This window comes from Colletotrichum truncatum (genome assembly GCF_014235925.2).
Source record: "Colletotrichum truncatum strain CMES1059 chromosome Unknown Contig_0008, whole genome shotgun sequence".
NCBI lineage: Eukaryota > Fungi > Ascomycota > Sordariomycetes > Glomerellales > Glomerellaceae > Colletotrichum > Colletotrichum truncatum.
In genome coordinates, this window is record NW_027222405.1 from 3,252,048 (window position 1) to 3,273,362 (window position 21,315).

At 44.1% G+C, this 21,315-nt stretch overlaps 5 protein-coding genes across 5 annotated transcripts; 2 read left to right on the forward strand and 3 right to left on the reverse strand.

The window, feature by feature from the left end:
• Positions 1–3,457: 3,457 nt before the first annotated feature.
• On the reverse strand, positions 3,458–4,602 carry CTRU02_212369 (cytochrome P450 3A19; the record flags this gene model as incomplete). The annotated part of the gene is made up of 5 exons (XM_036726999.1): positions 3,458–3,672; positions 3,722–4,120; positions 4,200–4,269; positions 4,320–4,412; positions 4,480–4,602. The coding sequence occupies 5 exons, from the start codon at positions 4,600–4,602 to the stop codon at positions 3,458–3,460; spliced, it is 900 nt and encodes a 299-aa protein (XP_036581243.1).
• Positions 4,603–6,800: 2,198 nt separating this feature from the next.
• Positions 6,801–8,242, forward strand: CTRU02_212370 (C6 zinc finger domain protein; the record flags this gene model as incomplete). The annotated part of the gene is made up of 2 exons (XM_036726998.1): positions 6,801–7,383; positions 7,443–8,242. The coding sequence occupies 2 exons, from the start codon at positions 6,801–6,803 to the stop codon at positions 8,240–8,242; spliced, it is 1,383 nt and encodes a 460-aa protein (XP_036581242.1).
• Positions 8,243–8,770: 528 nt separating this feature from the next.
• Positions 8,771–16,748, reverse strand: CTRU02_212371 (polyketide synthase; the record flags this gene model as incomplete). Its single annotated transcript, XM_036726997.1, has 7 exons — positions 8,771–9,613; positions 9,679–9,999; positions 10,060–15,802; positions 15,850–16,183; positions 16,239–16,296; positions 16,352–16,438; positions 16,500–16,748. The coding sequence occupies 7 exons, from the start codon at positions 16,746–16,748 to the stop codon at positions 8,771–8,773; spliced, it is 7,635 nt and encodes a 2,544-aa protein (XP_036581241.1).
• A 913-nt stretch (positions 16,749–17,661) lies between these two features.
• Positions 17,662–19,552, forward strand: CTRU02_212372 (major facilitator superfamily transporter; the record flags this gene model as incomplete). Its single annotated transcript, XM_036726996.1, has 3 exons — positions 17,662–17,847; positions 17,908–18,330; positions 18,389–19,552. The coding sequence occupies 3 exons, from the start codon at positions 17,662–17,664 to the stop codon at positions 19,550–19,552; spliced, it is 1,773 nt and encodes a 590-aa protein (XP_036581240.1).
• Positions 19,553–20,069: 517 nt separating this feature from the next.
• On the reverse strand, positions 20,070–20,964 carry CTRU02_212373 (uncharacterized protein; the record flags this gene model as incomplete). Its single annotated transcript, XM_036726995.1, has 2 exons — positions 20,070–20,767; positions 20,826–20,964. The coding sequence occupies 2 exons, from the start codon at positions 20,962–20,964 to the stop codon at positions 20,070–20,072; spliced, it is 837 nt and encodes a 278-aa protein (XP_036581239.1).
• Between the last annotated feature and the right edge of the window lie 351 nt (positions 20,965–21,315).

The following is a 21,315-nucleotide window of genomic DNA, read 5'->3' on the forward strand; positions in this document are numbered from 1 at the left end:
GTTCTAGGCAAGTAGTTTCTCCTTATCAAGTAATAACTATAGGTAGCCCTATTTACGAATAATAAGTATAACCTTATTTCCTTAGATAAGGGTATTTATAACGTTATTAAAGTAGACTTTTAATCAGTCTATATCTCCTAAGTATATAAGGAAGGGAGTATTAGTCTTAATAACGTAAAATTTAACGCTTCTAAACAGCGTTAGTATTTTAGTAGTCCTTATAGACTTTAGTAGTATCTTATCGCCGAATTTTATTATAACGCTGCTAGCCGCCGTAGTATTTAACATAATTCCTTCGTAAATTTATTATAGGGCTACGAATTATAGGTAGCTAGCGGTTGAGAATCCTGCTACGCTTGAGTCGGGTATAATCCCTTGGAAGTTTTAAGTAGAGTAGCATCCCTTGAGTATGAATTGCAAAGGTAGCTTTTTCGGTTCTAGTTAGTTGCGGAAGAGGTCTTCTTTCGTAATAGCATAGCAAGTTAACTAGTCTGCTAGGATCGTAGCGATCTTATTGCTGTTAATTACTATTATAGTGAAATAGGCGGTGACTTGGAATTGACTATTGCTGCCGGTCTCTTCCTTTTCGTTACCTTTACTAGTTTATTTAGTTACGTAGTAGTATTGCTAGGGGTTTTCAGCGGTAGGTTATAAGTCTAACCCGTCGAAACCCTTGTATTAGACGAGAAATTAGCTATATGCTAGAAGTAACGTATCCTAGGTATATTAGGTAGTTTTGAACTTCTTATACGCTTTTCGTCTCTCTTCTATAGTATATTTAGTTAACTAGTAGTTAGGTTTTCTATATATATAGTACTTCTTAAGCGTTAGCAGTAATAGGGGTTTGTTATAGCTTCTTCCTCGTAATGATCGACTTTGTAATAAACGACTATATCGTAAATAACGCCTTCGACTATTAAAAGTTCTGTCGGTTTAGTACTGCTTTAGTAGGTTAGCTACTATATTGAATTGTTATTAGTTAAGACGGGTAGCTATCTCGATCGACAAGATTAATTAGCTACGAAGTCTTTCGTATATCTTAGCTAGTATAAATAACGCTATTATATACTCTAGAATATCTCTATAAGCGTATAGAAGTTAGGTATAGAGGGATCGGTTATTATAATCTTATTATAGCAAACCAGGCTGAATCTTGCTTAATTTGTTATATAGTATATTAAAATACTCCGATTTAGTCTTTCTAAGGTTATTGCGAATGATTTAGGGAAGTGTAGTTATATTCTACGACGTAACGTATGCTTATTACCTTTCCCTAGTCTCGAAGTATGATTTTAATTAGTTAATTATAGTCTCGAAGTTAGGCTATAGGTTGATTATTTTAATCGAGGCGTAGAAGTAGGTTTTAGCTATTCTTTTTAGTATTAGGGAAAGTACCTTGTTATATTAAGAGGTATAAATTCCTAGCATTCTATAGTAATCTACGAATACTAGCATCTTCTTTTCGAGTATATCGTATATATTGCTATTATATTTTATATTGTCGGGGTATAGTTTTGTAAATTCTATTAATTACTTTCCGATACGGTTTATTAACTTATATAGTTAGAAGTCTATTAAGGGAGAGACTATAAGATATAGCAGTCGGTATAGTAGTTACTACTATTATTATTCTTATAGAGGAGGTAGCTATAGGGTTAGTTTAACTCTTCCTCCTATGTTATTAGCTACTATTGCTAGTCTTATAATCTCTTCGTAGAATTCGGGGTCTTTTATTAAAGCCTTTAGGTTACGATATCTCTTAACGCCTTATTCGAGTTCTTAGGGTAACTAGTAGTAGAATTCTTCCTTTTTAAAGGCTAATGCTATGTTTTTCGAGATTTTCTTACTATCTATTTCGACGTAGACGCCGTTACCGATTAAATAGTTTTTAAAAAATCGTAGGATTAGGGGAAGTATGTTTTAAAAGTCTTTTTCTAACTAGTCGGCGAAATCGGGAGAAACTTCGTTCTATAGCTTAAGGCTTATAAGATTCCTCTTCTTATAAGTCTTAAGTAAGAAACCTATATAGGAACCTAGTTGCTATAAGCTAGCGTTTATAAGGTTGATTGCCTAGTTGCTTTATACTGCTAGATCGATTATACTTTCAATTCTCTATAGGATAGGGATTGTTAATTAGCTTTTAGTAGTAACGCTACTTGCAAGCGATCCTTCTCGTAAATTTCGCTTTATTCTAATAGTATAAAAGGATTACTTCTATTTAGAATCTTGAATTTTAATCCTTAATAGCGTTAGCTACGATTAGTATAAGATATAAACCTAGAAGTAGGAGTTAAAAGACGATTTAGGATATTACGATTCTAAAGGGAAAGAATTATAAAATCGGGGATTTTCGTCGGTTCGTCGTTTATTTCTATTAACGCTATTCTTACTAATATTCTCGAAGGGTATAAAGGTATATATAGGTCTCGAATTAGTAGGGAGAGAGTTCTACTATAGATTCTTTCGTAAATCTCTTTTTTTCGCTTTAGGCTTCGCTCCTTACTATTAGGAAGTTTAGAATCTAGTAGATAGTTAGCCTTATAATGCCTATAACTATATACGTTTTTCTTAAGCCGTAGCTTCGGAGGCATATACGTATAGCTATATAAGCGGATTACTACTAATAGTTTCCGCTTGCCTTTCAGCGTATTCTTCTTCTAGTAGGGAGGTCTTTTATAGCAAGCGCCTCGCGGTTAGCACCTCGTCTAGGGATTTATTAAGAAACTAGTAGGCGCTTCGTAATTAGCACCGTACGTAGGGGATAGTTATAGTTAGGGAAGTTATTATCCTTTATAAGATTTGTAAATCTTCGCCTTTATAGCGTGAAGAGGTTAGAAGACCGTCGATTCGGTAGGTTTCTTCTTCTAGTAATTGAAAACGCGTAATAGAACGCTCTTGCTAGTAATAATTAGCTACGATTAACCTTATCCTGCCTAGGGTAAGCATAGCAGTCCCTAGGTTACTTAAATAATCGGATTGCTAGTAGATTCGAGGAAAAGAAGCTTTCTTCTACTAGTTTCCGTAGATCCTAGTTACTCTTACTTCTTCTTTCGTTAGTACGAAATCCCTACTTTTACTTAAGCTTAGGTATCTAGTTTAAAAAGTCGTCTCTTCTAGTATTAACCTTGCTAATCTACGGTTTATCTATAGTAGAGTAGTAATTATAAAGTTAACTAAATTAATAGCAACTATAAGGTTTACTACTAATTAGTATAGGTTTTATAGGGGGTAAAACGGAATTCCGTTTGTTAATAACAAATAATAGTAAATTGGTTCTAATCGATGGTTTATAATAGTTGAAAGTAGTGTTGTTAACTAGAAGGTGGGGATATTCCCCCTTGGCCTGTCACGTAGGTCTGGGAGGCTTAGGCCTCTCAGCCTGGCGGGCGTGTAGCTAGAAGTGCCACACGACTCCGTATTCCAACTATCGCAACAGTTCAATATATCTATAGCACCATTAGAGTTTAGGTAGGGACCCAGTGTCCTTAGACTTGACTTGCCCTCTAAGTTGATTCATCAACAGAAAGTTCTTGGGAACTCTAAAAATGTATAGTACAATCATGACGGGAAGCTTAGCAAGGCCCCCGAATATAGGTATTTCCGTGAAGAATTGGAACAATTCCAAGAGTGGTGCGCCTTTGCCATATGTATACTTCAACTTTTCGTATGCACCTGGAAGAAAGGTTAGCCTCCTGCTGGTGAAGTCAAAAGCTTAGCGTACTCATCTGGTCGTGTAGTAATGGTTCCCCAAAGGACAAGTCCCCAACAATACTCCAAATCATTCTTGCAAAATGATCGCTGATATTGACAGCATTGCCTGGTTTCAAGGCTTTACCCAACGCCTCTACTGCTCCATTGACATGATATTGGACTATATCTTCTTGCTCCATAAGAGCTTTGGCAGTGAACGCTGGCTGTAGTGCAGTGCGGAGTCGCTTGTGTGCCGTTCTGTCCGTCGTCGTCAACAGGTTGGGCGCCGCCCAGATAAGCTTTGCTAGTAGTGATTCAATCGTACCCTGCTTGGTGAAATGACCACCACTGGGTCCGGGATTGTGTATTGTTTTGAGAGCATCCTCGGTAGCGAATGATATTTCGTTAGGTCCGATGCGCACAACAGATCCTGGAGTATGATAGTCAGTTTGAGTCCTTTTCTTGGATATCTGTCTTTTATTCATAAAAACCAAATTGAAAATTCTTACCGTATTTTGCATGGATTTTTTCTATATCAGTATTTAGTCGATGTCCAGAGACAGAACGCATGAGCCAAATCTGGCTTGTGGGTTAGTGAGAATTAAATACAAGAAACTGTAGTTACTAACCGGAGATATCGCCGCAATGAATGGACCTTTTACATGCGCAATTGGATGTAGATAGTAATTGTAAGCAACCAGAAGTAATGGGCAAATTATAAGCTATATTTCCGAGTCAATGTTGGCCGATTGCTGCCAAATGACGGCTAGCTAGAGCATTCAGACGTACCATCAGTCCGAAATATCTCAGAACATTGTTGAAGGTCAACCAGCTAGAGACTGGACGCAAAATCCACGGAATGCTGATGACGTGAATTTTGGTGGATTGCAATGATCCCATTGTCGCGTCCATTTTCTTTTTCTCGATAACAGCAGATGATTCTCTACAAGTGATTCATTGGTATCATGTTGCAGAGAATTTTTGAACTTAGCATATATGCTGAGCATTAAAGAGACGTTCCTTACGTATGAATCCAAAATCTGAAACTGCCTGATGAGGACTAGGTGTAGAATGTCTGTTTTCATCCGACAGCATTGGTTTCTGTACGTAGTTCCCGATTGAATCCATTCTTTCCTGTTTGGGTCTTCTCCTTTCCGAACGAATCGCATTTTTGGTTTTGTCAACAACCGCGAGTAACGACATACACCGACAAAGAACGGTTTGCATTTTCCCGCTTTAGACGTATCACTCCTTCGGGGATTCGTTTTGAGCTACTCCGAAAGTTTATTACCCAATTGCATCGACTCTGGGAGTAGCTTTGTTACTTCGGACTTCACCGTTTATGGCAAGACCTTCGGTCTCGGTTTACCGGCATATGCAGGGCTTCAGACGATACGTGCCTCGGTACTACACGCTTAGTACCGTAAGCTACAGTACATACCGACCAGTTGCAATCCCAGCGCAACATCCTTGTATTATTAGCCTTGGACATATTACTAGGGCTAGCAATTCACAATATAATTTCATGTGATGATGTAAAGGAACTATCCGTCTTACGTGGAATAGAGTTCATTGATGGTAAGTGTCCTGTCGAAACTTTACGAGCCTGTTTCAACCACGATAAAAGCCAGCCCTTCAGTGACAAGCTCTCATCGCCGATATTTCTCCTTGCAGGGAAGTCTGCCTCAGTATTACAAGGTGCCTTATTCGCATCAATAATAGTTTGTAGGTCTGCTCGCATGCTTAATTAATATCCCCGAGAAATCTTTAAACAACTAGAGATGGCATGATAATTTAAAAACCATGCATGCAACTAAGATCCCGGTCATCACCCCTCTTGGTCACCTTCATCAGTAATGAGTAAGATCCAACATCCTTCCTTCGTGGCTACATGGCTGTATGTAGCTTTAGAGGGTCTCCATCCAACTTCTGTTTTGGTTACTGTTCCTGCAAGTACTATATTGAATCATAGTAGTGCATATTCATGACTCATCTCGAAATCGATCTCAATCACACACCGATGCCTTGGCCGTTAGACGATTTGAATCTGTCTTGCATTGTAAACTTTGAAAAGAAAGTCGCGCACTGTAGCATAGGCTCAATGCGTCGAAGGTATTCCGTAAACACGCTATGAGATCTAGGCGCAGTCTATGCCGCAATTGGGTCACCAGTCAAGGATTGCCGAAATAGGTAATACGAGGCGCGATTTAACCATTACACATCCCTAGTAATAGTCCGTTTGACATTACAGAACTGGGCGGTTCCCGGTTCTATCAAAATATCGGAGTCTATACTGAAAGTCTAGTTTCAATCAAGGTCAGGAAATCTAAATGCTCCGAACTTTTCGCACCAACTTTACTTTACTATTGTAAGATATGTTAAAAAAACAATGCCCTAATTACTCAGGATTCTACGAACCGCTCGCAACAATACATTACCTTAATGCGACCATATAGAAGCAGAAGAAATTAAAGTTTCAAAGGTAGTCTGCCGCCGTTTCTGCTGCAGGAGTGGACTTTGTTTTCCGCGTTTAGACATTCACCATGGGTCTGCTCAGCAACTGCCAGAATACTGACCAGATAATAAGCCACTGGGGTACCCTACCAGTCTGGCTAATCTCGGGGAAATCTTGTTTGCTAAGCTTTCCTCGTACATCACAACATTCTACTTTTGAAGGTTGAACCATGGGATGCGAGAGCCGCCCGTGCCAGTGTTTGCACGAGAGAACACACCCTCTTCAAGAAGCCTAAAGCCCCTAAAAGCGTTAGAAACTCCATTTGGAGGGGAATGTCCAACAAAACCCAAATGATATACTATCGGAACACTCCATAGGAACTGTATCTGTCACATCCTTTGTACTTTTACCGTCCATTCCACGACTGATTGGTCAAACCCTCCGTTCTTGTTCTCGAAAGAAAGAAAGAATGTTCGGCACTTTGATGTATGATTTACGGCATAACGAGCCTACATTCATCGAGAACAATGCAGAAAATGTGATAAATCGAAATCGACGAGGAAAGCCTCATATTGCATGCGAATTTTGCAGGGCTCGCAAGGTAATACGCTTTTGTACTGAGGCAATCAGTTAAAGTGCTACGCTAATACAAACTATGTGTTTCCAGCTTCGATGTAATGGAAACCCAAACGGTTGTGACAGATGCAAATCAGCTTCAAATGTCTGCAAATATCCTACCAACAAAGGTGGTATCCGGAAACGAAAACAATCGAATTGCTCAGCCAAGCATTCATCTGAGCCAGATCCATCAACACCAGAAGGCGCCATTGTGCCGCAATCACCAGCGTTTTCAGACCATTTCAAAATTGATCCGTCTTTGGTGTACCACAACCCATGCCAAGAAACTGGAGAGACGGTGGCATTGCGCCAATTACAGCATCAAAAGCCTCTTCCTAGCCCCGAGCTAGATCTTGCACAATGCCAGAATGACATGATTATCGACGCACCAGATAACCATAACGAGAAACACGAGCAAGACCAGATTGATCAATGGCTTGCGTCATGCAGTTTGTTTTCACCGAATGGAACAATTGAAGTTTCTGGTCTCAAATCTGGAGATTTTGGTGGTTCATGGCAAGAATTCGGAAAAGACATGAGATATTTTGATCATTTGGAAGACAGTGGAGATGATGGAACCAGCTCTCAAGAGACTCAGCTTGAAGATTTGGATATGAATGGTATATTCTCAACCAACTGTTTCCAAGCTGTAGAACTGCTTTGGCTTACTCTTAATCAGATTCTAACGATGCTGTGGATCATTGTTCATCCACGCCCTGTTTATCGTCATCGAGTTTAGACATGCTACTAGACGAAAACTTCTCGACTAATACGAGCGCCCCTAGATCCAAGCCACCAACAACGAAAAGATCACCGCCTATTCGAAGAGAAACTCCTTCGTTAAACAAAGCCCCCCCTGCGACAGCCGTCAGCCCACTAAGCGCACTCCTCGAAACTACAGAAACTACATATAAGAGAAAAAGCGAATGTCGTTGCTTGCAACTTGCGGCCCATCTTCTAGAACAACTAGGAAATGAGGGGGCTAATACAGAACAGCCCACGATGGATGGTCTCCTTAACTGTTGCCGGGAAGCCATTAAAGGTTGCGACTCAATACTTGGCTGCACATTGTGCAAGTCACGCTCCGAGAGCATGATGCTACTCGCAATGGCTGGACAATACTTGAGCAATATCTGCGAAAAGACAGTTCGATGCTATGTTGATGTGGTCCAGTCAGCACAACCAACAAGCTGTGCAGTGCCTGGAGAAGCGGCCATGTGGTTTCAATCTTACAAGATCGAGAGCGAATCAGAACGAAACCAGGTTCTCAAATGCCTGGTAACAGGACAACTGACAGAGTTCTGTCAGTTAATCAGCAGGATTAAAGCTAGAGTTGGAACGAGAAAGGCACACTTGGCTCCACTTCTAGGAGCCGAGAGAAAGGTTCAGTGCATGCGGGCCATGTTGATGCAATGCGAAGGTTATAGAGGTTTGAGAAGCAGTAGCGACAGTGGTAGTGAGATGAATTTGCTAGCATAACTAGATGAAATAACGTACAAACTTCAAGATGGCAGAACCGCTTAAATGCAGGATCCTTTATGTCAGGCCTCTTCAAGACACCGCCAGAATGACCGCGATGTTAATAGCAGAAATGCTTCCGTGGTGCATATGCGTGGAGTGTAATTGTGGTTTGCATGTTTGAGTTTCGTACCTCGCAGTTTGAGATGAAAGTGTTATGCCCCTTCATCGCATCCATCCCATAGACAAGCATACTGTTGCAGTGACCCTGGATCTTACCGAACAATGACAGACGAGGACAGGGATTTCGGCTGCGCATGAGAGCAAAGTTATAGCGAGAATTATCTCAAAAGCATGTCCCAACAGCGGACATGTTGGTTTGTAGCAAGAACGTCCAAAAAAAAAAAAAAAAAAAAAATATAAAGTCTATTTTCATAGACATTGCTTACATACAGTGAGCAGTCAAAATTAAACGCATAATATACGAAACATTATAAAGAAAAGGAAAAGATCCGCTCTATTATCTAAAATATTGCATGTATACTTGGACTAAGTAGGTTTGACAAGCATTGAAACGTAGCGGCTCTTTTCTCCAATCTTTTCAGCCAATATGCTTAAGCTTGGACTATGCAACACGTCAAAAATGCTTGTCGTCTCTGCGCCCGCGCTTGACACGAGCCAATTTCTAAGTTCAACCGCAATAAGCGAGTCAACTCCGTACTTGGAAACAGGATACTTCTTGTCAATCTCGCTTGCATCCAGCCCAAACATTTCTGCCAATTTTGAAATGATGGCACCTTGAATGAGTGTTATTGCGCTTTCTCCACTCGTTGCACGTTGAAGAGAGTCTGAGAGCCGAGCTGTTGTGACTCCCTGTTGATTTGTTCTGCTGTCCTTGTCTCCACTTGTGTAGTGAGTGACTCGTGCGGATGTGAATCGCGTGTCATTAACCCAAGCAACACTAGACGATTCATCGAATTCCAGAATACCCGTGATAAGTTGACTGAGATCAACAGGCCGCAAAGGCCTTTGGATTGCCGTCTCAATGATTTGTAACATTTGATCCTCGCCAATATCGGCCAGACCAGTCTTGGTCAACCGCTCTGAAACACCGGCAGTATTGGCAACAAAACCCACACCTTGGATGCTGGCTAGGTCAATTGCAACCGCAGGAAGTGAAAGACTCGTTCGATACTTGGCGAAGGCATCTTGGAACGTTCCTCCAGCTGAATAATTCGCTTGACTAGTGTTACCTCCAAGACCAGTCAAGGACGACAGCATAATGAAGAAATCAAGTTCTGCAAGATTTCTGTGGATATTCCACGTGGCGGAGATCTTTGGACCTGTTGCGGCAAGCCATTGGTGATATTTCATGTTGGGAAAAATTGAATCCTAGTATGTCATGAGCTTATTGTCCACTCACTCAAGCGGCAGGCCAGAAGTAATTCACAACTTACATTCAGAGTCATCGCGGCTTGAATAACACCGCGAATTGGCGGTAGCTCTTGTTGAACTTGGCTCAGTAATTGGCGGAACTCTTCTTCGTCTGAAACATCACAGTTTTGTATGACAGCTTTGCATCCAGCGGCCTCGAGATCAAATCTTAGCGATGCGCTGTCTGGGTGCGACAGTGCATGCCGTGAGAGAATGACGAGGTTCTTGCAGCCCAGATTGCGTGCCATATGACGTGCAATAGACTGGCCTATGCCTCCCATACCGCCAACAATGAGATAAGACGCCTCTGGATAAAGAAAGGCGGCCTTGGGAGCTTGGATAATCTTTTGAGCAAGTCAGCCAATATTTCAAAATTTTAAAATCACAATATTGCGAGATCTTACCTTGACAAGGTCTGACTTATGTGGCGTCACCACAATCTTTCCTAAGTGTTTGCCGCTCTGCATTAACCTGAAAGCTTTGCCAACATCTGAGATGGAATACTTCGTTATCGGTGCTACAGTCCGAATGCATCCACGGCTGAACATGTCCATGACGTCTAGAAGGACGTTATGAACTACAGGACCTCTATATTTTCCCAATTGGAAAAGATCGACCGCAGAAAACGTTACTGCCCGACGTAGAGGGCTCATTTCCATGTTTTTGCCGGCTTCCATGTCTCGCTTACCAATTTCGACAAATCGGCCAAACCTTGCCATGCAATTCCAGGTTTCCTGGAGCAGAGGTCCTGAAAGTGAGTTGAGCACTACGTCAACTCCCTTGCCTCCTGTAGCTGCCATGAGAGCAGGGCCGAAGGAGACATCACGGCTGGAGAATATGTTGCTCTCGGGGATACCAAACTCCTTGATGACGAAATCCCGCTTTGCTTGGCTCCCTACCGTAACGAAGACGTTGGCACCTCGATTTTGGGCCAGCATCACAGCGGCTTGGCCGACTCCACCAGTAGCGGCATGAATTAGAACAGTTTCATCTTTGGCCAGTCTTCCAATATCAAACAAGCCATGATGCGCTGTTGCGAAGACCATCGGAATTGTTGCGGCCTCTTCAAAAGACATGCTGTCTGGTATGCGAACAGCGCATGACCAGTTGATTAGTACTCTCGTGGCCCAGTGTCCCCGAAGAATGGCACAGACGCGATCACCAACTTTGAAGCCGCTGTGTTTCTGGGCTTCTGGACCGAGTCGAGTAACAACCCCGCTGCATTCATAGCCCATAATGGTCTCGTCAAGCTGACCCAAAGCAACCAAAACGTCTCTAAAATTGAGGCCGAAAGCGTGGGGTTCAATTTCAATGTGGTCGGCGGAGATTGAAGCTTCCTCTCGACTGATCTCTCGGAACTGCAGTGTGTCAAGCAGGCCCGGCGTCCCAACTTCCATCTGAAGGATAGAAGTTGAAGTTTGGGAGCCGAATTTCCTGACCTCTGGCTCGTTTTCAATGTAATCCCGTGCAAGTAATTTATTCTCTACATCGTCGCTGTAAATGCGAGATATATGCAGCAGGGAATCTTGAACGGCATACTCGCAGTCAATGTCTTTAGAACTGCGGCTGAGGTCAAATGAGACTTTTACAACATCAGAGATAAACTCCGCGTTCTTGCTGGCCCATGGAGAATCAACAGTGTCCAAGTCGAGGGAAATATAGCGCCTGCCGGCATCCTCCATTCGCAGCGTTCGCAAGAGCCCAGAATGCATCGCCATATCAGGATTTACCCCTCTGGTGAGACCTGCCCTGGTGACCCACAACACACCGCGGGCAGTCGTCAGCAGGTGTTGTAAGGACTTGAATTCTTCCTCAGTAAGGCGGCTCAGTAGTGGTTCGACAATTTCAGCTAGCATGATGCAAACCTTGTCCGTTGCTTCGATATTTCTCCAATCCGCAAATGTAGTTGCGATTCCAGTCCTTGAACTAATGGCATCTGTGAGGCTGTTTCTCCAAATCATGGGCACCTCAGGAGGACATAAAATAAACACTTGCGATGGATAAGACACCGAAGCAGCGGCGGTCGAGGTCATAACACTGAAGGAATAATTCTCATCCTCCTCCAGATCGTGAATATCTGCTTCAATGCCGGTGAAGCCAGTACTTTTCAAAACGCGACCCCAATGATCAAGCGTTAGATTTGGCCCTCCTTTGCGCTCGGGTTCTTCCGCAAGCCACCATCCAGGCAGAGTACCGAATATCAACTGAACATCGAGAGTATCTTTCGTAGTCTCGACGAGGATCAGTTTTCCGCCCGGCTTTAAAAGCTTGCGGACGTTTCTCATCGTCTTCTCCATATTCTTTGTCGCATGAAGCACTTGACAAGCAATGATGAGATCATATGACCCAGGTGTAAATGACTGCTGCTCGGGATCCACTTCGATGTCCAGCTTTTTGAAGTTGATCATGTTTCCGTATTTTTCAAATTTTTTCGCCGCTGACTCGAAGAATCCCGGAGACACATCCGTGAAAGTATAAGATGAGAAACGGTATTTGCCGTCTGGGGTATCTTCGGCCAGTCCTTTCAAAACGGAGCCTGTACATCCACCGGTGCCACCTCCGATCTCTAGGACATTTGCCCGAGGAGTCTTCATGGAGAAAAGGTGAACTAATTTCTGAACTTGAGCATACGACCGATTGCAGCGGAGGGCTTTCTCATAGAAATCATAGAGGAGGTTATTCTCCATCATGACTTCCAAAGGAGATGCCTCCTTTCTCAAAATCTTAGACAAATTGCGCCCAACGCGACATAAAAGACGGCCATTAACGCTCTGAGAGGACACCTCGTCGAACAGCATGTGTTTCATGCCTTTGCTTGCCTTTTGCCAAGAACCACTTCCACGAGCAAGAGTGCCTGAAAGACCTTCCTCGTATCTAGTTTGCATCCAGTTCAAAAGCAACTTATGATACCATTCCATTTGAGATAGAGCCTCCTGATCCGAGTTTATGTCTTGAATTGCATCTTGGATAAAGTACCAAGCAGCCCGGATAAGCTTTTTATTGATGGATAGCTCTTGTGCATCGGCGTCGAACTTCAAAGTGTTCTTCATTGTCTCAACAGGCATAAGTGTCATGTCCGGATGCCACAGCATCTTAAAAAGCAGCTTTGGTGCATCTGCTGCTGTTTGGTCTCGTCTGATCCCGCCTACAGCTTGACAGAAAAGTCCTTTGACCAACAGATTGACTGATTCTGGACAATTTGGATCGCGGGTGGTTATGGTTGATCGGAAACCAGACCTGTCTTGCTGGTTCACAGTCGCAAAGGCCTCAAAACGACTTCCTGGGAATGAAGAAATGGATTGTGACACAAAGATCTCATCAATCGATCGAGGCATCACCATAGAGTTCTGATATACGTCGGATGGTAGCGCAGCATAAGCTCCTTGGAATATCGAGTCAAGTGTTGTTGGGTGAAGGATGTGGTGACTAGCAGATCCCACATCTGCGACTTGGAAATCAAACTTCGAGCCGGAACAAGTTGTCCATATGTTGAGCATATTTTGAAAAGCAGGTCCATGTTCAAGACCAAGATTCCGAAGTCGCTCGAATAGGTCGTCAGTTTCAATAGAGTGGGAGTAGCCTACTTGCTGGACGGAGCTGTCGGTCGGCTGCACAGTGGAAAATGGAACATCCAACTTTCTCTTTTGAGAAATGTACCCACGAATATGCTCTGTCCAAGATTCTTGATCAACGCCAGGTGATTTGAGCGAGAATTCATACCATCCTGGTTCCAAAGCCTTCCTATCGCAGGAGTGAAGCGACAACTGAACTTCAATACCTGCCTCGGAATCTGGAATAACCAGTGCGTTGATGATATCGATTTCCTTCAAACAGTAACCTTCAATTGCCTCTGGACCTAGTCCAGAAAATTGTCGTAAAGCTTCAATTGCCATTATAATGCCTCCGGCGCCAGGGTATACCATATCCGACTGCACTAAGTGGTGTCGTAGCCAAGTCAGCTCGGATGGTTTGAGAAAATGTCTCCAGGTAGGGTTTTTTGATGCTGGACCATGAAGCATGGAGCCAATCAGCTCGTGCCGCACGTGTTTCCTCTGACGATGCACGACATTGAGTCTGGACTCTTGCCAGAAGCTATTGTTGTGGTTCCAAGGATATGAAGGAATATCTGATATGACACGGCGGTGCTTCCCCTTTTCTAGACAGTTGATGGCCGACAGGTCGACGGGATAACCTTTGCACCAGAGAGACCCTGCCGCATTTTGCATTGAGATGACGGCGTTTTGGCTTCGAACCAGGCAGGAAGCGTACCCTAGGTTGAGATCTTTCAAAGCTGGAATCTTGAATACTTGGCGTATCGGGCCAGCCAAAGCCGAGTGCGGCCCGATCTCGAGAATAAAATCGACTTGAGGTTGACTGTCGTTGGATGCAGGCGCGCACATCGCTTCAAAAGATTGTGAAAAGAGAACTGGCCACAGCAAATTGTTTACCCAATGTTGTGGCCCAAGCTTTTGAGGACTGTCAATGAGATTCCCGGTTACAGGAGAGGCGTAAATAACTTTCTCCCACTTCAGCTTAGGCTGAATAATACTTTTCAATGTCCTATAATACTCCTCTGCCATCGGAAGCATGTGATGGGAGTGGTATGCTGACTTGACCTTCAACTTCCGTGCAAAGATCTGGTCCTGGATTAGGTTCTTTTCAAGGCGCTCAATCGCGTCAAGATCACCTGAGAGCGTGACACTTGATGGACTGTTGATGCAGGCAACCGTAACGGTATCTTTACTAATAGCGTGTTCAGCCAGGTACGACCATGTATCGTCGGCACCCAGACCAACTGCCAGCATGCCTCCTGCACGCGGTAAAGCTGCAAGATATTTCTCGGTTAAAGTGCCTCTAAAGTAAGCAACCCCAAGTGCCTCCTTAAACGTGAGTGCACCTGCCGCGTACGCAGCCGAAATTTCACCACTAGAGTGACTTGTTACTGCACTTGGCTGGATGCCCCACGATTTCAGCAGATCAACTAAACAGATCTGAAGGGCGACGCAGACCGGTTGGCTAAGTCGTGGCTCATTGACCCGAGTGGACTCTTCATCACGCCGTAGCTCTTGAACCAAAGACCAGTCAGCACCATAATCGCTTAACACTGCATCAGCACGAAGCAGGGACTTTTGAAATGTAGGATATAGCGCGATTAGCTCGCGGCCCATGGCGTGCCACTGAGCACCTTGTCCGTTGAACACAAATCCGACACGTGGTGGATCTTTGGCTAGTGTGACTGCTTTTCCAACGGAGTCTCTTAGGCCATCAGCCAGGTCCTGTTGGCAGTTCATGCTTGAAATAGCAAACCTCCAAGGAAAATGTGTGCGCCTGGCCTCCAGAGTATAGGCAAGGTCGTCGCAGTCGACATTGATACCTAACGCTTTTCGGCTCTCAAGATAGGTCTTTAAGTTATCAACCATTTGAGAAGTGGCAGTGGTATCTTTACTGCTGAACACAAAAAGGCGAGGTGTTGTTATCACTTGCGAGGCATTGACGACCTCTTGGACATGTTCCGTTGGCCCATCAATGATAACATGACCATTTGTTCCACCATAACCGTAGTTATTGACCGAAATACGTCGGGGCATTCCTTCTGGCCAGTTCTGGGCAACAAGAGGGACTCTGACCTTTAGCTGTTGCATGTCAATATTTGGGTTGGCGGTTTCGTAATTCAGGCTGGGAGGTATGACACCATTCTTGAGCATCATGATGCCTTTGATAACACCAGCGATGCCGCTTGACGCTTCAAGATGGCCTAGGTTTGTCTTGACTGAGCCAACTAAGATTGGATTGTCGGCTGAACGGCCCTTACTGAACACACGGCTAATTGCATTGGCCTCTATTGGGTCTCCAGTTGGAGTGCCTGTCATGTGGGCTTCGACATAAGGTGTGTGGATTGGATCCAAACCAGCTCTTTGATAACAAGCGCGAATTAGTTCTTCCTGTGCCTTAGATGAGGGAGAAGTAATAGTCGGCGTTTTCCCATCTTGATTGATTGCAGTCTCGCGAATGACCGCATGTATTGGATCACCGTCTCTGACTGCATCGCCGAGAGGTTTGAGGAGAAGTGTGGCAATGCCTTCACCACGACCATAGCCATTGGCTCTACTGTCCCATGCGAAGCACCGACCATCCGCTCCGAGAACGCTGTGAATCGTTAGTAAATTACCGAGGCCTACGTGATCCAAACTTACCCAAGGCCTGACATGACGATAAATGGGTCAGGGTTCAACAAGAGATTTGATGCTCCAACAATAGACATCCGAGACTCGCCGTTACGAATGCTTTGTACAGCCAAATGAAGGGCGGCCAGACTTGCAGAACAGCCTGTGTCCGTCGTCAAACTTGGGCCTCGAAGGTCAAAGAAATGTGAGACTCGGTTCGACATCATGGCAACGCCATTACCGGTGAGGGCAGTCCTTGGCAACGTATCCGGATCTCTCATGAGACTATCATGATAATCTCTGGAAAACGATCCCATAAATACCGAAGTGTCACTTCCGGCTAATTTTTGTAGAGGCATTCCAGCTATTTTCAACACTTAGCTCTCATACATCCTTCCTTGCATAACAGTCATTCTCACCATTTTCTGATGCTTCAAAAACAGACTCGAGAAGCATTCGAATTTGTGGATCCATTGCCTATATTAAGCTGGTTAACTATTTGACCACCACACAATTTGAATTCCCAACCCACATTGGCAATTTCTGAAGTAAAGTTGAAGAAGGATGCATCAAACTTTGAGACGTCATCTTGGATAAAATGAGCACCAACCACGTTGGACTATAATTCCAGCTGTCAGTCTCTGTACGTAGATGCATGTAAGCGACGGACAACGTTATACCATTCCAACTTTTGCATGGTCTTGGTCGTAGAATGCATCCGAGTTGAATCTCGATTTCGGTATAGGTGACCAGCCATCTTGACCCTTGACAACTAACTGCCATAATTTCTCTGGAGTTGTAGCTTCCCCAGAAAATTTACAACTCATACCTATGACGGCAATAGGGTCTGATGGCATTCCTCTAGGCGACTGAATACTGTCCACAGGGGAGCTCAGCTCAGAGGCCGTATGAGTCATGTAGGGTGCCATTTTGGACGATCTAGGTAGCTGTCGTTAAACTTGATTGCTGCACACGGGCCACGTTTTATCGCCAGGATCAGTGAATCGAAAAGTTATTGCAGCTTGTCGACGGCGATGGGCATCTGAGACTGGAGTAGATGCGAATAAACGAAGTCATGCCAACTAATCATACGAGCACCACGCAGCGATTACAATGCTGCCTCTGCTCTATTGATACAATTTTTGTTGAAACATTGCTTTTCCAAGATTCCCACTGAAACTTTCTGTCTCCTCGACAACCGGGGCGTCCAAATGGGTGAACTCCGAGCAAACATAGTACCCACTTTTGGATTCATGCGGCCAACTGTAATTCAAATTGGAGTAAACACCAGCCGTCTTCACATGGTCAACCATTTTCGGAATCTCCATTGGTTACTGACTGTTAGAATCACCCGGAGAGGTTAGTTGGAGAGGGATACCCGGCATGTCAATCTGCCTTTAAACGGTAACCTAGTTTCTAAGCATGTTTAAGGAATGACTAGGATTAAGGGTCTTCCATCGAAGCTTGGCGAGCTAAGATGCTCGCGATTCAAAGCCAAAGAGAGTACCATTGAGGAAGGCGTCTTGTGGTGACACGTACCTGTAACGATGATGGGCTGAGGAGTGCTTTGAATGAAAACCTTAGCTGGGCATTTCGATTTGTCATCTGAGTATGCTGCAGCCATGCTGCTTGTGTTGCGCCTTGTTGCTTTGTGACTACCATCGTTATAGTCCTTCGAGAAAGAGAAATTCCGCTGTTTTTCTTTTCCAGGATCAAAAGAAAGCCAGTTTTGTGATCTTCTACTCAAATTTTGGCTCATCAAGCACGACACCAGAAGTATCGTACAACCAACTCTTAATCAAAAATATCCGATTCAAAGGTTTTCAGTTTTTCGTAGCAAAGATGCCTTTCGCGGGAAAGATGTCCAAGTTGACAAAACATGGTCAACAACAATCCAGAGACCCTGAGATCACCGAACATCACATTTCTCACACAACGATCACGGACTCCGGTAACGATGAGCCAACAGGTCTAAAGCTGTTAGCCATTACACTTGGACTTTGCTTAACACTGTTCCTAGTTGGCTTGGTATGTGTTAACAATACGAGAAACAAAAGATTCGTGTTGCTAATATAGAACATTCGATAGGATAATATCATTATATCAACAGCCATCCCGCGCATCACTGACGAGTTCCATTCAATCAACGACATCGGCTGGTACGGCAGTGCCTACTTACTTACGACCTGCACCTTTCAGCTCACTTTCGGCAAACTGTATACGCTTTTCTCAATCAAAGCCACATACCTCATATCGATCACTATATTTGAGATTGGCTCCGCTATCTGTGGCGCAGCACCTCAGTCGACTGCACTTATTATCGGACGAGCCATTGCTGGGGTGGGTTGTGCCGGTATTCTGGCAGGAACCTTTACCATTATCGCCGTGATCGTTCCTCTCCCTAAAAGACCTGCATACACGGGCCTCGTAGGAGCGGTCTATGCCATTGCTTCCGTGGTTGGGCCACTACTGGGTGGTGTTTTCACAGACAAGATCACTTGGCGTTGGTGTGTAAGTCATACAACTGCACGATGTCTGATTGCAGTATTCTTATGATGACGCTTAACAGTTTTATATCAATCTTCCAATCGGTGCCGTTGCTCTTGCTATAATGATCTTCATTTTTCATTCACCTCCTCGCCAGGGCTCTGGAAAAGATGCAACTCTACTGGAGAAATTCCTTCAAGTGGATCCTCTGGGCACCGTTGCATTAATGCCAGCCGTGATCTGTCTTCTTCTCGCACTCCAATGGGGCGGTACGATTTATTCTTGGAACGACCCTAGGGTAATCGTTCTTTTTATCCTATTTGGATTGTTATCCGCAGTGTTCCTCTTTATTCAAGTCCGCAATGGTACCAACGCAACACTGCCAATCACTGTAATTTCACAAAGAAGTGTTGCTGCCGCATGTTGGTTTTCAGTCTGTACGGCTGGAGCAGACTTTACCTTGCGGCAGTACATTCCCATATGGTTTCAAGCTATCAAAGGCGTTTCTGCTGTTGACTCAGGCTTGATGAACCTAGCCTTGATTCTTGCAACCGCACTTATGTCAATTTTCAGTGGCATCGGCATCACCAAGTTAGGCTACTATAACCCATTCATGATAGCCGCGACACTCTTCATGTCTATTGGTGCAGGCTTTTTAACAACCTGGAGGCCTGATACCCCAGCAGGCGGTTGGATCGGGTATCAGGTTTTGTACGGGATAGGTTCCGGTCAAAGCATGCAGACACCCTTGATGGTGGTTCAGACCGTGCTTCCGATGTCAGAGATTCCGCTCGGAACCGCCTTGGTCATGTTCTTGCAAACTTTTGGGGGCGCTATTTTCATCTCTGTCGCGCAAAACGTCTTTACGAACGAACTTCGTGCCAGCCTGGCAAGAGAGCTACCCAACATCAACGCAACTGCAATTGTTGACGGCGGCGCCAATACTATAAGATTACCGGGTGTCATACCTTCCGACGCATTGGATTCTGTCATACGAATTTACAGCAAGTCATTGACAAATTCATGGTACGTTGCCGTGGGTTTGGCCTGTGCAAGTATTGCAGGAAGTGCCATGGTTCAGTGGAAGACGGTGAAGCAGGAGACTACGCCAGCTGCTGATGAAACGCCTGAAAGTGAGAGTAATATGAGAGGAGGAGGGGGCATGGTGGAAATGAAAGAACAAGACCCGAGTTTTACAAACTCCGGCAGAAGCAACATATTTAATAAGCACGACGATACTTTGTGACCCAGCTACCAAAGTACGATAGAACAAAGATCTGAGGACAACCCAAACAGCTAGGTTGCCAGAAGGATATATCGCATACATCCATTCTCTGCGCATCGCACTGGTCTATTTAGTCTAAAGTAAAGGAACAGTATGAAATTTTTGGCACCAAAAGAAGAAAAAGGTCTTGTAAACCAGGTCTCAGATTTATCGGTCGGATGGTGTTGCTGTTAAGAACGCATTATAACCGTCAACGAGATACCGAGAACCGTAGTATACCAATAATTACCAAAGCACTAGAGTACAATCTGATTCTGTCAAAACCAAAGTCTTTCTTTATATTTGATTTAATTTACCTTGCATATTGTTAGCACAGCAGTATCTATCCATGTCTTTTTCCCGTGTGCCTGGACATACGATCAACGAGAACTGACAACATCACTCAAAGGGTGGATATTCATATTGATGCGAACAGATTCCAATTCTTGAGTAAGGTGACTTCTATTTGCTTATTTACACGTCTTAATCATGGCTAACATTATAACAATGATGGTGGCTGCCTGTAATACTGGTCAATAGCCCACTCTATGGCCTTGACAACCGCCTTTATCTCGGAATCTTTCTTCGGCGGATGATGTCCACCGGAATGATGCAACTTTTTTGAGAATCGCTTATCGCAAATTTGATACCCTATTTCATGCATGTCGTGCATAAATGGAAAGTCCCGCCTTCCATGCACATGAACCGTCGGAACATGAATGCGCTCAGAAAGTAGCGCAGGATGCAGCACACGAGGAACAGATTCCCCCACATTGCTGAAAAAGTCTTGGTTAAAGTCAGGCAGAACTGCTCCAATCTTTAGTGCAGACTGAAAAGTGCGTACGAGACAGTCGTTGAAAACTTGTTGTTTGGGGGCAAGATTGTTGGCACCAATTCCACTTTGACGAAAGGTGCACAGCTCTTCGATCTCAGATTCGCAATAGGATGCATCGCATGCGAATGGAACAACAGATGAGAAGAGCACCGCGAATTTGAAATCGGGCTCTTCTCCATTGACTTGTTGGTGATGGATATAAGAGAGCGCGATGGATGCACCTTGGCTAAAGCCTAAAACCCCATCAAATGGGCCTAGCTCGTCAATGGTTGCTGCAAGATGGTGATGTGCCGCTTCAATCTCCGCAGGCGAGTAGCCCGTTGTATGTGAAAAGAACGGCCCAGAAAGAGCAGGGCTCATACCTTGTGGCAAATCATCAGTACAAAACGTTGATTTTAGTGCATGCCGCTTGCAACTTACCAGGCCCTCGGTGTGAAGGAACTGGGCCATCGACTAACACAAACTCGTAGCTTGCATCCACAGATCGCATTAAGCCCACAATCTGGCTTTCTAAAATTTTGGCAGAGCTGCCAACGCCATGCAATGCAAGAATTCTCATTTTCAAGATGAAAAACGGCAGTAACTACAAAGTCAATGTGGAAGTAATTTTTAGACAAGAATTTCTGCGAGGCGGAAAATAAAAGGAAACTTTTTCGATACATATTTCTTATTGTGGGTGGGATGAAGAATTGCACTGCATGTTGTGATAGAGTTTCGGCTGTTTTACTTCGGGCAATCTATGTATTGTTTACCTCTTTGGGATGAAGCCGATGGCCACATTCGGAAAGTAAGAAGCTACTGGATTGAGTTATTGGACAGGACTCATGGCCTTCATTCCAAACCTAAACCAGCAATACTAGTATGACAGTGGGATAGAACTTACCGCGCTAAACGGTTGAGAACTGTCCGC